Source organism: Musca domestica, unplaced genomic scaffold, assembly GCF_030504385.1.
Source record: "Musca domestica strain aabys unplaced genomic scaffold, Musca_domestica.polishedcontigs.V.1.1 13, whole genome shotgun sequence".
In the NCBI taxonomy this organism is placed as follows: Eukaryota; Metazoa; Arthropoda; class Insecta; order Diptera; family Muscidae; genus Musca; species Musca domestica.
In genome coordinates this window covers 17,473,541-17,487,562 of record NW_026712172.1, presented here as the reverse complement: position 1 = coordinate 17,487,562, position 14,022 = coordinate 17,473,541, and the positions used below count along the sequence as shown (strand labels likewise).

Below are 14,022 nucleotides of genomic sequence, written 5' to 3'. Positions count from 1 at the left end.
CTTCGGCATTGGTGAATAGGTTTTCTATGCCACAAAAAGTCTCTGTTAGGCATATTTAAGGCCTGTTAAGTCAATTAAAACCAATGTAAGTTCTGTTAAAGCTCCCAAGATTCCTGTTAGACCTTCTAAGGCCATGCTAAAACAGTTTAAAACATTATTGGTTCTTTTGAATATATATTTTGTGTTGGAGACGCATAAAAGAGTCTTCTCACAGCATGTTATACCCTTGTTAACGAGTTTTTGGCTATGTTAGCGCTCCGCAGAAATTTATAAATATATTTTCCCAACATAGATCCTCTGTACGAATATTTTGTCCCACTGATTATCTCTGTATGAACTTCAGGCGCCGTAAAATGCCTTCCTCATTGAAGTATTGGCTTTCTGTGACTCTGTTGGGTATCTTTTAGGTCTGTTAAGGCAATCACAAGTAATTTAGGTTCTGTTAAAACCAGTGACTTTTCTGTTAGACAACGTTAGGCCTTCCTAAGGCATTTCAACGTAGGTTCGATTACTTTAAAGTATTATACAGAACTGGAAACTCCTGTTAAGTATTTTATGGCATGTTACACCTCTGTTAAGTAAGTTTTGGGTATGTAAAGGTCACTGTTAAGGTTCTTTTGGTACTGTTGAGCCAATTGAAGGAATTTACGCTCTGTTATAACCTGTGAGGTTCCCGTTAGCAATAAAATACCTCTGTTAGATATCTTTCAGGTAATTTAAGCCAATTATAAGGAATTTAGGTTCTAGTAAAACCGGTGAGTTTCCTGTGAGACCTCGTTAGGCCTTCTTAAGGTACTTCAAAGTAGGTTAGCCAACTTTAAAGTATTCTAGAGTACCGAAACCTCCTGTAAAGGATTTTATGGCATATTGGACCTCTGTTACGGCAGTTTTGGGTATGTAAAGGCTAACAGTGGTTCTTTTGGAACTGTTGAGCCAATTAAAAGCTATTTACGCTCTGTTATAACCTGCGATAATCCTATTAGACATTTTAAGGCTATGTTAAGGTATTTCACAGCACTTTTGGCCCTTTTAAAGAACTCTTTTGTACAGACTAACTCTGTTAATAATTTGTATAGCATGTTAGTCTTCTGTTAAGGTAGGTTTTGGTATGCAAGGACTCTGCAAAGACGTATAAAGCTGTTTCTTGTGGTAAAATGTATTTTCAAAATGTACTTTAGGATAGGAAATATCCTGGTAAGGTATTTTAATATGTAGAGTGCCATTGATATTGCTATAGTTGCCTTCTAGGTTATAAAAGGCCTTCAATTCAAAATTGGTCATTTTCTACCCTAATTCTTCATTTTTGGGACTCGTTATCAAAGAAGAAAATGATCTCCATCAAATTTCACTATAGGTCTCTGAATTGACGGAAGCTCCAAATATGACCCCTATCTCGAAAAAATTCCATCCAATTAGGGAAAAATGAGAATTTTTCTTTCTCTTCCCTTCACTTCAAAAATGGACAATTTCTCCCCTAATTCTTCATTTTAGAGCTTCGTTATCAAAGGAGAAAATGTTCCCCATTACATTTGACTAAAGGTCTGCGAAATGACGGAACCTCCAGATATTACCGATATTACGAAAAAAAATCGCTTCCAATCAGAGGCAAATAAAAAAATTCTTTATTTTTCTTTCACTTCAAAAATGGACAATTTCTCCCCTAATTCTTTGTTTTTGAGCTTCGTTATCAAAGGAGAAAATGTTCCCCATTAAATTTCACTGTAGGTCTCCAACATGACTGAACCTCCTGATATGGCCAATATCACGAAAAAGTCCAATTTAATTAAGAACAACAGAAAATCATTTTTTTCTTTATTTCTCCTTCATTTCCTTCCCAATCTCTTAAAGACAATAATTTCAATAATAAAACATATCAGCGAAAAAGAATATCCTGCGGCCAAAATCAGGTGCTCCTGAAGTTCTGAGTAGACTATGTACAAACTTTTAAGGTCTGTTATTAGTATCAAGTCTCCGGAAATTTTATTAAAACTCATTCTTAAGGTATTTCTGTAAAGCCAATAGACTTTAAAAAGGCCCCCATTTCTTGCCTGCTCTGCCTCTGCAGGACTTTAAGCCTCATTATTTTCAATATTTTACGTTTTTTTTTTATAAAATTACATTAAATATTTATGAGACCTGACAAGAGTGTAAAATGCTCCATTAACAGAATGCAATTGTGAATGATATTTGAGATAATAGCCTTGTTATAGGGTTGTCAGAATCAAATGTAAACCAATTCAGAGTTAAATTAAATAACATTAAATTTGATAGCCTCAACATGGCTTCTCTATAATCTCTGCCCGGAAAATCTCTGGAGGATTTGAACATAAAAAATGAGGTACTTTAGTGCTGGTGGTTTTGGAAAATCGCATTTTAGTTTGAGGCAGGAAAATGAAGTTAACGTTAGTTTATTTTTTGATTTTCTTAAAAAATTCTCAAGCCGAGAGTCCTTTGGAGATAATTTCAAAATTTTATCAGGAATTTGATATCTACACCCTGCTGATATTTACCAATAATGGAACGCGGGAGCTTCTGCAAGATTTTCAGCAGCCTCAATTGGTAATAGCTGGTGAGGATGGAGGGAATGGTACATTCAAGGATCTGAGGCAAACCCAGGGCGAAAGGGTTTTGAGCTTTGTTAGCCTGGATGACATGGAGTTCAGTTATCTGGAGGAGGTATTCAAACCGGTATTGGTTAATTTGCATTTGGCCAATATTATTTTTTACACCAATGGAAATTGGTCAACGGAGGAGGAGGATGGAGGAGAAGAGCAATGGTTGTGGTTATTTGAGTGGTGTTGGCAGCAGGGATTTTGGCATGTCCTTTTGGCGAGTGGAGGTGCAGAAGTGGAAAATAAATATCTCAGCATGGATTCGATACCGCAAATGAAAATGAAATCAGTTTCCTTGGAGGAATATTTTGAAATGAAACGGAATCGAGTGGTGGATTTACAGGGTTACCCCATCAAGGTGGCGGTGGGCAACAATCCACCCAGGGTTACCGCCTTTTTCGATGAGGAGGAAAATTTACAGCTGGGCGGATTTTATGGCAACACCATTCTAATGTTCACCGAGGCCAATGCCACCTTGGAATATATTATCATGCCGAACATGTCTCAATATTCGATTTTAAGTTGCATCGAATCGATTGTAACCCAAACATTGGATATTTGTTCGGATGCCATACTCTTTGGCACGGGTGTTGAGACCACAAGGCCACAAATAATTGTCACCAGCCGCTTGGTGGTACCGTTCGATAGGCCATTGGAGAATTACAATTATTTCCGCATGCCATTTACCGAGGAGGTGTGGATCCTGATTGCCATCACCTTTGTGAGTACCCTGATTCTGCTGATGTTGGTGGAGTACAAGGAATATGGAGAGCTACGCATCATCAATAGCCTGTTTACCACGTTTCAGGGAATAATCTGTGCCGGCTTTAGTGTGGAGCACTTTTCCCTACCTTATCACTATGGCGTGGAATCCATACTTATTTTCAGTGGATTTATGCTGTCGAACTACTATTTGGCCATCCTGTCGGCCCTATTGCTTACCAAGATCTATAAACATGAAATCGATTCCATTGCCGATGTCATTAGTCATAATTTGACCATAGTGACCACGGGATTCCAGCAGTATGTCCTTGAAATAACCGATGCCCCTGCGGAGATCCGCCGCCAGACGGTGCTCTTTACCGAGGAGGAAGCTGTGGCCAATATGCGTGCCCTTAATCCGGAATATGTTTACTTTGGCATTGATGCCGAGGTGGATTTTTTACTTTACCAGCAGAAATTTCTCTTGAGGCCGAGAATGAAAAAACTGGGTCAGGAAGCTGTGACCACGGATATAGGAGAAATTCCCATGCGTTTCTATTGGCCTCTACATGACCACTTGATGTCCTTTATGGAGAATATGTTTTGCAGTGGCCTAATCATGTATCGTCAACTGGAAACTTTTGAGGAGGGTATTCGGCGAGGTGACATAGCATTCATACCCAACGAAGATTTGTCCGTAGAGCCATTGTCTTTGGAATATTTTGTAATGTGTGGCCTGATTTTGGCTGCAGGGTATTCTTTTTCGCTGATATGTTTTATTGTCGAGATAATTGTCTTTAAGAGGTTGGGAAGGAAGTGAAGGAGAAATAAAGAAAAAAAATTAATTTCTGTTGTCCTTAATTGATTTGAACTTTTTCGTGATATTGGTCATATCTGGAGGTTCCGTCATGTTGGAGACCTATAGTGAAATTTAATGGGGAACATTTTTTCCTTGGATAACGAAGCTCAAAAATGAAGAATTATGGGAGAAAATGGCCAATTTGGAATTGAAGGAACAATTTAGGAAAAAATCTCATTTGTTCCTAATTGGATTGGATTTTTTCATGGTATGGGTCATAGCTGGAGGTTCCGTCAGTTTGGGGACCTATAGTGGAATTTAATGAGGAACATTTTCCCCTTTGATAAAGAGATCCAAAAATAAAGAATTAATGGAGAAAGTGACCAATTTTGAAGTGAAGGAAAAATTAAAAAAAAAAAAATGAATTTACGCCTGATCTGAAGTTATTCTTTCCTGATATGGGCTATAGCTGGAGGTTCCGACATTTCGAAGACCTATAGTCAAATTTAGTGGGGAACATTTCCTCCTTTGATAAAAAGGCCCAAAAATGAAGATTTAGGGGAGAAATTGTCCATTTTTGAAGTGAAGGAAAGATAAAGAAAAATTCTCATATTCCCCTAATTGGATCGAATTTTTTCATGATAGGGGTCATATTTGGAGCTTCCGTCATTTCAGAGACCTATAGTGAAATTTGATGGAGATCAAATTCTCCAAAAATGGAGAATTAAGGGAGAAAATTACCAATTTGGAAGTGAAGGAAAAATTAAGAAAAAAAGAAATTGACCTCTAATTGGAAGGTACTTATTCCTGATATGGGTTATAGCTAGAGGTTCCGTCATTTCCAAGACCTATACTGAAATTTAATGGGGAACATTTTCTACTTTGAGAACGAGGTCCAAAAAGGAAGAAATAAGGGAGCAAATTTCCAATTTTGAAGTGAAAGAAAAATAAAGCAAAAAATTATTTTGATCCCTAATTGGATGGGTATTCTTTCCTGATATGGGTCATATCTGGAGGTTCCATCATGTTGGAGACCTATAGTGAAATTTTATGGGGAACATTTTAGCCTTCGATAACGGGGACCACAAACAAAGAATTAGGGGAGAAAGTGGCCATTTTTGAAGTGAAGGAATGATAAAGGAAATTTTTAATTTTTACCTAATTGAACGGAATTTTTTCGTGATAGGGGTCATATTTGGAGCTTCTGTCATTTCGGAGACCTATAGTGAAATTTGATGGAGATCATTTTCTTTTTTGATAGCGAGACCCAAAAATGAAGAATTAAGGGAGAAAATTACCAATTTGGGAGTGAAGGAAAAATTAAGAAAAAAAAGAAATTGACCTCTAATTGGAAGGTACTTTTTCCTGATATGGGTTATAGCTAGAGGTTCCGTCATTTCCAAGACCTATACTGAAATTTAATAGGGAACATTTTCTACTTTGAGAACGAGGCCCAAAAAGGAAGAAATAAGGGAGCAAATTTCCAATTTTGAAGTGAAAGAAAAATAAAGCAAACAATTATTTTGACCCCTTATTGGAAGGTATTCTTTTCTGATATGGGTCATATTTGGAGCTTCCGTCATTTCAGAGACCTATAGTGAAATTTGATGGAGATCATTTTCTTCTTTGATAGCGAGACCCAAAAATGAAGAATTAAGGGAGAAATTGGCCATTTTTGAAATGAAGGAATGATAAAGAACAATTCTAATTTTTCTCTAATTGGACGGACGGAATTTTTCATGATAAGGGTCATATCTGGAGATTCTGTCATTTTGGAGGCTTAAGGTGAATTTTTATGGGGAACATTTTTTTCTTTGATAACGAACCCTAAAAATGAGGAATAATGAAAGAAAATGGCCAATTTTGAATTGAAGGAAAAATAAAGAATTTTTTCATTTGCCTCTTATTGGAAGGGATTTTTTTCGTGAAATGGGTCATATTTGGAGGTTCCGTTATTTTGGAGACTTGTAGTGAAATTTTATGTGGAATATTTTCTTCTTTGATAACGAATCCCAAAAATGAAGAATTATAGGAGAAAGTGGCCAATATTGAATTAGAGAAAATAAAACGGATAACCGTTTTTTTTTCTTTTAAATAAAATTAATGCTTATATTTTCGTCATGTAGCTTTATATATATTGCTCGTAAAGATTTCTTGTGTTCCGCGATCCATAGTGAAATTTGATGTAGATCATTTTCTTCTTTGATAATGAGACCCACAAATAAAGATTTAAGGGAGAAAATGACCAATTCTGAAGTGAAGGAAAAATAAAAAAATGAATTTACCCCTAATTGGAAGGTACTTTTTCGTGATATGGGTCATACATGGAGGATCCGACATTTCTGAGACCTATAGTGAAATTTTATGGGGAAGCTTTTCTCCTTTGATCACAAAGCCCAATAATGAAGAATTAAGGGAAAGAATGGCAAATTTGGAAGTGAAGGTAAAATAAAAAAAACTCTCATTTGCCCCTAATTGAATAGGTATTTTTTCGTGATAGGGGTCATATATAGAGGTTACGACATTTCGAAGACCTATAGTGAAACTTTATGGGGAACACTTCCTCCTTTGATAAAAAAGCCCAAAAATTAAGAATTAAGGGAGATAATGATGATAATGATCAAATTGGAAAAATAAAAGAGTAAGTGGTTCATTTTGAAATGAAGACAAAATTCTTCGTGTTTGATCGTAGTCGAACGGAAGGCATAATTGAATTGTTTATTTGTATATTAAGGCTAATATTTGGTCTATATATATTTCTCCTACAGATTTCTTGTGTTCGGAGACCCATTGCGAAATTTGATGAGCAATAATTTCTCCTTCAGAAAAAACTCTCAAAAATTAGAATTTAAGGAAGAAAAATTCGACTTTTTCAAAGGCTGTCAAAATGACCCATATTTCGTATATGTGAACTAAGGTTAACATTTTAGCTTTATATATTAGACCCTCCGATTTATTTTATTTAGAGACCTATAGTGAAATCCAACGAGGAATAATTCTTGCCTTAGGATAAACCTTCAAAAATTGGAAATCAAAGAAGAAAAACTCGTTTTCTGGGAAGCAACCAAGAAATAACCATATGAATGGTATATGTGAATTATGGCCGATATTTTAGCTATATATGTTAGACCCACCGATTTCAGATATTCAGAGGCCCATAGTAAAATTTGATGGATAAAATTTTCTCCTTTGATAACGAGGCCCAAAAATGAAGAATTAAGGGAGAAAGCGCCCAGTTTTGAAATAGAGGATATAAAACGGATAACTGTTTTTTTTTTTCTTTTAAATAAAATTAATGCTTATATGTTGGTCCTGTAGCTTTATATATATTGCTCGTACAGATTTCTTGTGTTTCGCGATCTATAGTGAAATTTGATGAGGAAAAATTTTCCTTTTAGGATAATCTCTCAAAAATTAGAAATTAAGCAAGAAAATTCCCCTTTTCGAAAGACAGACAAAAATGAACATCTTTTCGTTTGTGTAAATTCGGAAGTGATAGTTCCGCAATATATATTGCCCCTATAGATTTTCTGTATTCAGAGTCCCATAATGAAATTTGATGAGGAATGCATTTTTCTTTAGGATGGATCCACAAAAATCAGAAATTAAGGAAGAAAATACCACATTTTGGATACCTCAGAAAAAATAAGGCTTAATAATTGAAAACGGTATGAATTTTCCTTTAAATCTATCAATTGTCTATTTTTTTTATTTATTTCTTTATTTCTTTATTTATAATTTCCTTTTAATTGACCATCGTCGATAAAATTCCAGCAAACTTTGTCTGGAATGTTTGGCAGGGTGTGAAAAGTCCAATTAAAATAAATATGTTTTTCTTTTCCTTTGCTGATTCTATAAATTTTGCAGCGGTGGCTCTATCATTTTTCCTCACTTAAGTGGTTAATTATTCAATCAACATCATTGACACTGACAACTTTATTAAGTCGCACACAAAAAGGCTTGTGCGAACATACATACATGTACATGTGACTGAAGGCAGGCGGGCAGGCAGCAGGATGCCGGGGGGGTCAGCTTAATAAATATGTGACCATGTAAATTAATATGTGACATGAGGAAAAAAAAAGCAAAAACGAATCACCACTTGGAACATGGTGGTCAAATGGGCACGCCGACTAGTGACAGCAAGGAGACAGTGGGACGGTAATGAGAATTTTTTAAAAATATTATTTTCGGGACCTATAATTAACCTGACTATTGGAATTATTTTTCTTCGTTAAAAAATATTTTTAAAAAACCTAGTGAAAAGTTGAAAAAATATTTTTAAAAAATCCACGTTTATTAATTGGAGTCCTTTGGAAAAATAATTTTTAAAAAATCTCCGTTTATTAATTGGAGTCCTTTGGAAAAATATTTTTTTAAAAAATCCTCGTTTATTAATTGGAGTCCCTTGGAAAAATATTCTTAAAAAATCCTTAGAGTCCTTTGGAAAAATAATTTTTAAAAAAATCCTCGTTTATTAATTGGAGTCCCTTGGAAAAATATTCTTAAAAAATCCTTAGAGTCCTTTGGAAAAATAATTTTTAAAAAATCCACGTTTATTAATTGGAGTCCTTTGGAAAAATAATTTTTAAAAAATCCACGTTTATTAATTGGAGTCCTTTCGAAAAATAATTTTTAAAAAATCCACGTTTATTAATTGGAGTCCTTTCGAAAAATAATTTTTAAAAAATCCAAGTTTATTAACTGGAGTCCTTTGGAAAACTATTTTTAAAAAAATCCACGTTTATTAATTGGAGTCCTTTGGAAAAATAATTTTTAAAAAATCCACGTTTATTAATTGGAGTCCTTTGGAAAAATAATTTTTAAAAAATCCACGTTTATTAATTGGAGTCCTTTCGAAAAATAATTTTTAAAAAATCCACGTTTATTAATTGGAGTCCTTTCGAAAAATAATTTTTAAAAAATCCAAGTTTATTAACTGGAGTCCTTTGGAAAACTATTTTTAAAAAAATCCACGTTTATTAATTGGAGTCCTTTGGAAAAATAATTTTTAAAAAATCCACGTTTATTAATTGGAGTCCTTTGGAAAAATAATTTTTAAAAAATCCACGTTTATTAATTGGAGTCCTTTGGAAAAATAATTTTTAAAAAATCCACGTTTATTAATTGGAGTCCTTTGGAAAAATAATTTTTAAAAAATCCACGTCCTTTGGAAAAATAATTTTTAAAAAATCCACGTTTATTAATTGGAGTCCTTTGGAAAAATAATTTTTAAAAAATCCACGTTTATTAATTGGAGTCCTTTGGAAAAATAATTTTTAAAAAATCCACGTTTATTAATTGGAGTCCTTTGGAAAAATAATTTTTAAAAAATCCACGTTTATTAATTGGAGTCCTTTGGAAAAATAATTTTTAAAAAATCCACGTTTATTAATTGGAGTCCTTTGGAAAAATAATTTTTAAAAAATCCACGTTTATTAATTGGAGTCCATTGGAAAAATAATTTTTAAAAAATCCACGTTTATTAATTGGAGTCCTTTGGAAAAATAATTTTTTAAAAATGACGTTCATTAGAGTCCCATGAAAAATTATTTTTTAAAAATCCAAGTTCATTAGAGTCCTTTGGAAAAATATTTCAAAAAAATCCACATTCAATAGAGTCCTTTGGAAAAATAATTTTAAGAAACCCAGTTACATTTGAGTTCTTTGGAAAAATATTTTAAAAAAATCCACGTTCATTAGGGTTCTGTGGAAAAATAATTTTTAACAAATCCGCGTTCATTAGGGTCCTTTGGAAAAATATTTTTAAAAAATCCACGTTCATTAGAGTCCATTGGAAAAATATTTTTAAAAAAATCCACGTTCATTAGTGTCTTTTGGAAAAATATTTGAAAAAATCCATGTGAATTACAGTCCTATGGAAAAATATTTTTAAAAAATCCACGTTCATTAGGGTCCTTTGGAAAATATTAAAAAAAATCCACGTTTATTAATTGGAGTCATTTGGAAAAATATTTTTAAAAAAATCCGCGTTTATTACTTCAATTAATTTTTTTAAAAAATCCAGTTTCATTTGAGTCCTTTAAAAAAATATTTAAAAAAAAATCAACGCTTTTTAGTTGGAGTCCTTTGGAAAAATATTAAAAAAAAATCCACGTTTATTAACTGGAGTCCTTTGGAAAAATATTTTTAAAAATACACTTTCAATAAGGTCTATTGAAAAAAAAAATATTTAAAAAAATTCACGTTCGTTGGTCTATAGAAAACATATTTTTAAAAATTCCACGTTCATTAGAATATTTTGAAAAAATATTTAAAAAAATCCACATTCATTAGTGTCCTTTGGAAAAATATTTTAAAAATCCATGTTCATTAGAGTCCTTTGGAAACATATTTTTAAAAAGTCCATGTTCATTAGAGTCCAATGAAAATGTATTTTTAAAAATCCACGTTCATTAGGGTCCTTTGGAAAAATATTTTTAAAAAATCCACGTTCATTAGGGTCCTTTGGAAAAATATTTTTAAAAAATCCACGTTCATTAGGGTCATTTGGAAAAAATATTTTTAAAAAAGTCTACGTTTATTAGAGACCATTTAAAAATATTTTTAAAAAATCCACGTTCATTAGGGTCCTTCGGAAAAATATTTTTAAAAAATCCACGTTTATTTGAGACCATTTAAAAATATTTTTAAAAAAATCCACGTTCATTAGAGATCATTTAAATTTTTTTTTTAAAAATCCACGTTCATCAGGGTCCTTGTGAAAAATATTTTTAAAAAATCCACGTTCATTAGGGTCCTTTGGAAAAATATTTTTAAAATTCCATGTTCATTAGAGTCCTTTGGAAGAATATTTTTAAAATTCCATGTTCATTAGAGTCGTTTGGAAGAATATTTTTAAAAAATCCATGTTAATTAGAGTCCTTTGGAAAAGTATTTTTAAAAAAATCCACGTTTATTAATTGAAGTCCTTTGGAAAAATATTTTTAAAAAAAAATCCACGTTTATTAATTGAAGTCCTTTGGAAAAATATTTTTAAAAAAATCCACGATTATTAATTGAAGTCCTTTGGAAAAATATTTTTAAAAAAATCCGCGTTTATTACTTCAATTAATTTTTTTAAAAAATCCAGTTTCATTTGAGTCCTTTAAAAAAATATTTAAAAAAAAATCAACGCTTTTTAGTTGGAGTCCTTTGGAAAAATATTAAAAAAAAATCCACGTTTATTAACTGGAGTCCTTTGGAAAAATATTTTTAAAAATACACTTTCAATAAGGTCTATTGAAAAAAAAAATATTTAAAAAAATTCACGTTCGTTGGTCTATAGAAAACATATTTTTAAAAATTCCACGTTCATTAGAATATTTTGAAAAAATATTTAAAAAAATCCACATTCATTAGTGTCCTTTGGAAAAATATTTTAAAAATCCATGTTCATTAGAGTCCTTTGGAAACATATTTTTAAAAAGTCCATGTTCATTAGAGTCCAATGAAAATGTATTTTTAAAAATCCACGTTCATTAGGGTCCTTTGGAAAAATATTTTTAAAAAATCCACGTTCATTAGGGTCCTTTGCAAAAATATTTTTAGAAAAATCCACGTTTATTAATGAAGTCCTTTGGAAAAATATTTAAAAAAAAATCCACGTTTATTAATTGAAGTCCTTTGGAAAAATATTTTTAAAAAAATCCACGTTTATTAATTGAAGTCCTTTGGTAAAATATTTTTAAAAAATACTCCATTTAAAAATATATTTAAAAAATCCACGTTCATTAGAGTATTTTGAAAAAATATTTTAAAAAAATCCACGTTCATTAGAGTCCTTTGGAAAAATCTTTTTAAAAAACCCATGTGCATTAAAGTCCTTTGGAAGAATATTTTTAAAAAATCAATGTTAATTAGAGTCCTTTGGAAAAATATTTTTAAAAAATCCACGTTCATTAGGGTCCTTTGGAAAAATATTTTTTTAAATTCTATGTTCATTAGAGACCATTTAAAAATATTTTTAAAAAATCCACGTTCATTAGAGTATTTTGAAAAAATATTTTAAAAAAATCCACGTTCATTAGAGTCCTTTGGAAAAATCTTTTTAAAAAACCCATGTGCATTAAAGTCCTTTGGAAGAATATTTTTAAAAAATCAATGTTAATTAGAGTCCTTTGGAAAAATATTTTTAAAAAATCCACGTTCATTAGGGTCCTTTGGAAAAATATTTTTTTAAATTCTATGTTCATTAGAGACCATTTAAAAATATTTTTAAAAAATCCACGTTCATTAGAGTCTAAAAAATCTTAAAAGTCCATAATTATTGAAAATTATTGGAAAAATATTTTATTTTAAAAATTAAATATTTTTTATATCTTTTAATATTTTAAAAATAATATATTTTTTAAATTTACAAAAAAAAATTAAAAAAAACCAGGCTTGTGAGAAATCTTTCAACAATATTTTTTTTTAAAAAGCCCACGTTTAAAAGAGATCTTTACATTTTTTTAATAATCCATTTTTTCGATGGCTCTTTAAAAATATTTAACCGCTTCCATTCCACTGTGTGTGTCCCTGGAACAAATGTGTCGAAATTCTTAGAAACATTACCCTGATTACCCTGTGTGATATGATGACGTCAAAAAAATCATAGAAAAAAAAACGAACTGCTCCCAATATCGCATTAGAATTCAAAATCAGACCACTTTCCTGGGAAATTAGCACAGCCATCAATACTTATTGTGTAATTTTTCTTGATAATTGATTTGTTCGAACATAATTCACAGGGCTAAAGACTCGACCACAAAACCACCAACCAATCGACCAACCAGCCAGCCCATGTAAATGAGGCATAGTTTTGGCGTATCAATTCACGCTCTCACTCAGTGATTCATTCATATGTTCTACGTGCCTTTTGCGACATGTGAACCACAAGGCAATGGAGAAAAGAAGAAGAAGACGAAGTACCAGTCTTTTTTTTTTCTTTTTCTGCGAACCAGTTGAAAAACTACTCAAGAAGTTAAGCATTGATTTAATATTTCCTGCAAATGCCTACTTCTCATTCAGACAGACAGACACACAGACAGACATGCATACATGACATTCCCACATGTTTTTGTCGATTGCATGTTCGTTGTTGTTGGTTTTGGCTGTTCTTGGCTAAAGGTAGCCTTCCGTCGCCCAGCTGCTACACTTGATATCCCCCTGTTTTGAAAATTTTAGAAAGTCAAAGAAGTGATTTCCTTCTTCTGTTGTTCCAGGAAAAAAAAAATCCATCATTTTCTGTTGCCCCCTCTGCCCCACATGCTCTAGCGTAAGAGAGGAAGTATTAATAATGATTGAAGAAGAAGAAGATATTTATTGAACGGCAAAAGAATCCAGTTAACGAATGAAAGCAAGGAAATGGAATGGTAATAGAGTGAAGATCTTCAAGGCAGATTAAGATTAGAACCGTACAAAAAGTACCAGAAGGTACCACACATGGTACCTATAGTATTCGACGAACCAGTAGAGCAGAAATTGGAATGAGGGTCACTGATGGAGTGTACGGACGAGGGTCACTCTTGATCCGAAGGTGTCAGATAAGGCTGGGTTTTTGGAAATTCGTAGTAGAAGGGTACGAAAAGTACAAAATGGGTACTAAATACGGTACCCTTTGTATTTGACGAACCAGTAGAGCAGCTAGAACTCTTTTGGAGAACTTTCGAATGAGGGTCACTGATGGAGTGTACGGGAGAGGGTCATTCTTGATCCGAAGGTGTCAGATAAGGCTCGATTTTTGGAAATTCGTTGTAGGACGGTACGAAAAGTACTAAAAGGGTACTAAAAACGGTACCCTTTGTATTTCACGAACCAGTAGAGCAGCTAGAACTCTTTTGGAGAAATTTCGAATGAGGGTCACTGATGGCGGGTCTACGGAAGAGGGTCACTCTTGATCTGAAGTTGTCAGATAAGGCTGGGTTT

At 32.5% G+C, this 14,022-nt stretch overlaps 1 protein-coding gene across 1 annotated transcript; it reads left to right on the top strand.

Annotated features, from left to right (window-relative positions):
• Nucleotides 1–2,391: 2,391 nt before the first annotated feature.
• On the top strand, nucleotides 2,392–12,903 carry LOC131800890 (uncharacterized). The gene is made up of 2 exons (XM_059118749.1): nucleotides 2,392–4,067; nucleotides 12,846–12,903. Exons 1-2 carry the CDS (start codon nucleotides 2,392–2,394, stop codon nucleotides 12,901–12,903), a joined length of 1,734 nt encoding a protein of 577 aa, XP_058974732.1.
• The last annotated feature ends 1,119 nt before the right edge of the window (nucleotides 12,904–14,022 follow it).

Bases quoted from the DNA above. Each gene is read 5' to 3' on its own strand.
- LOC131800890 (XM_059118749.1), top strand. From the start codon at position 2,392: ATGAAGTTAACGTTAGTTTATTTTTTGATTTTCTTAAAAAATTCTCAA. The intron at 4,068-12,845 runs GTATTCTTTTTC...CATAATTCACAG, and splicing joins GGCCTGATTTTGGCTGCAGG to GGCTAAAGACTCGACCACAA.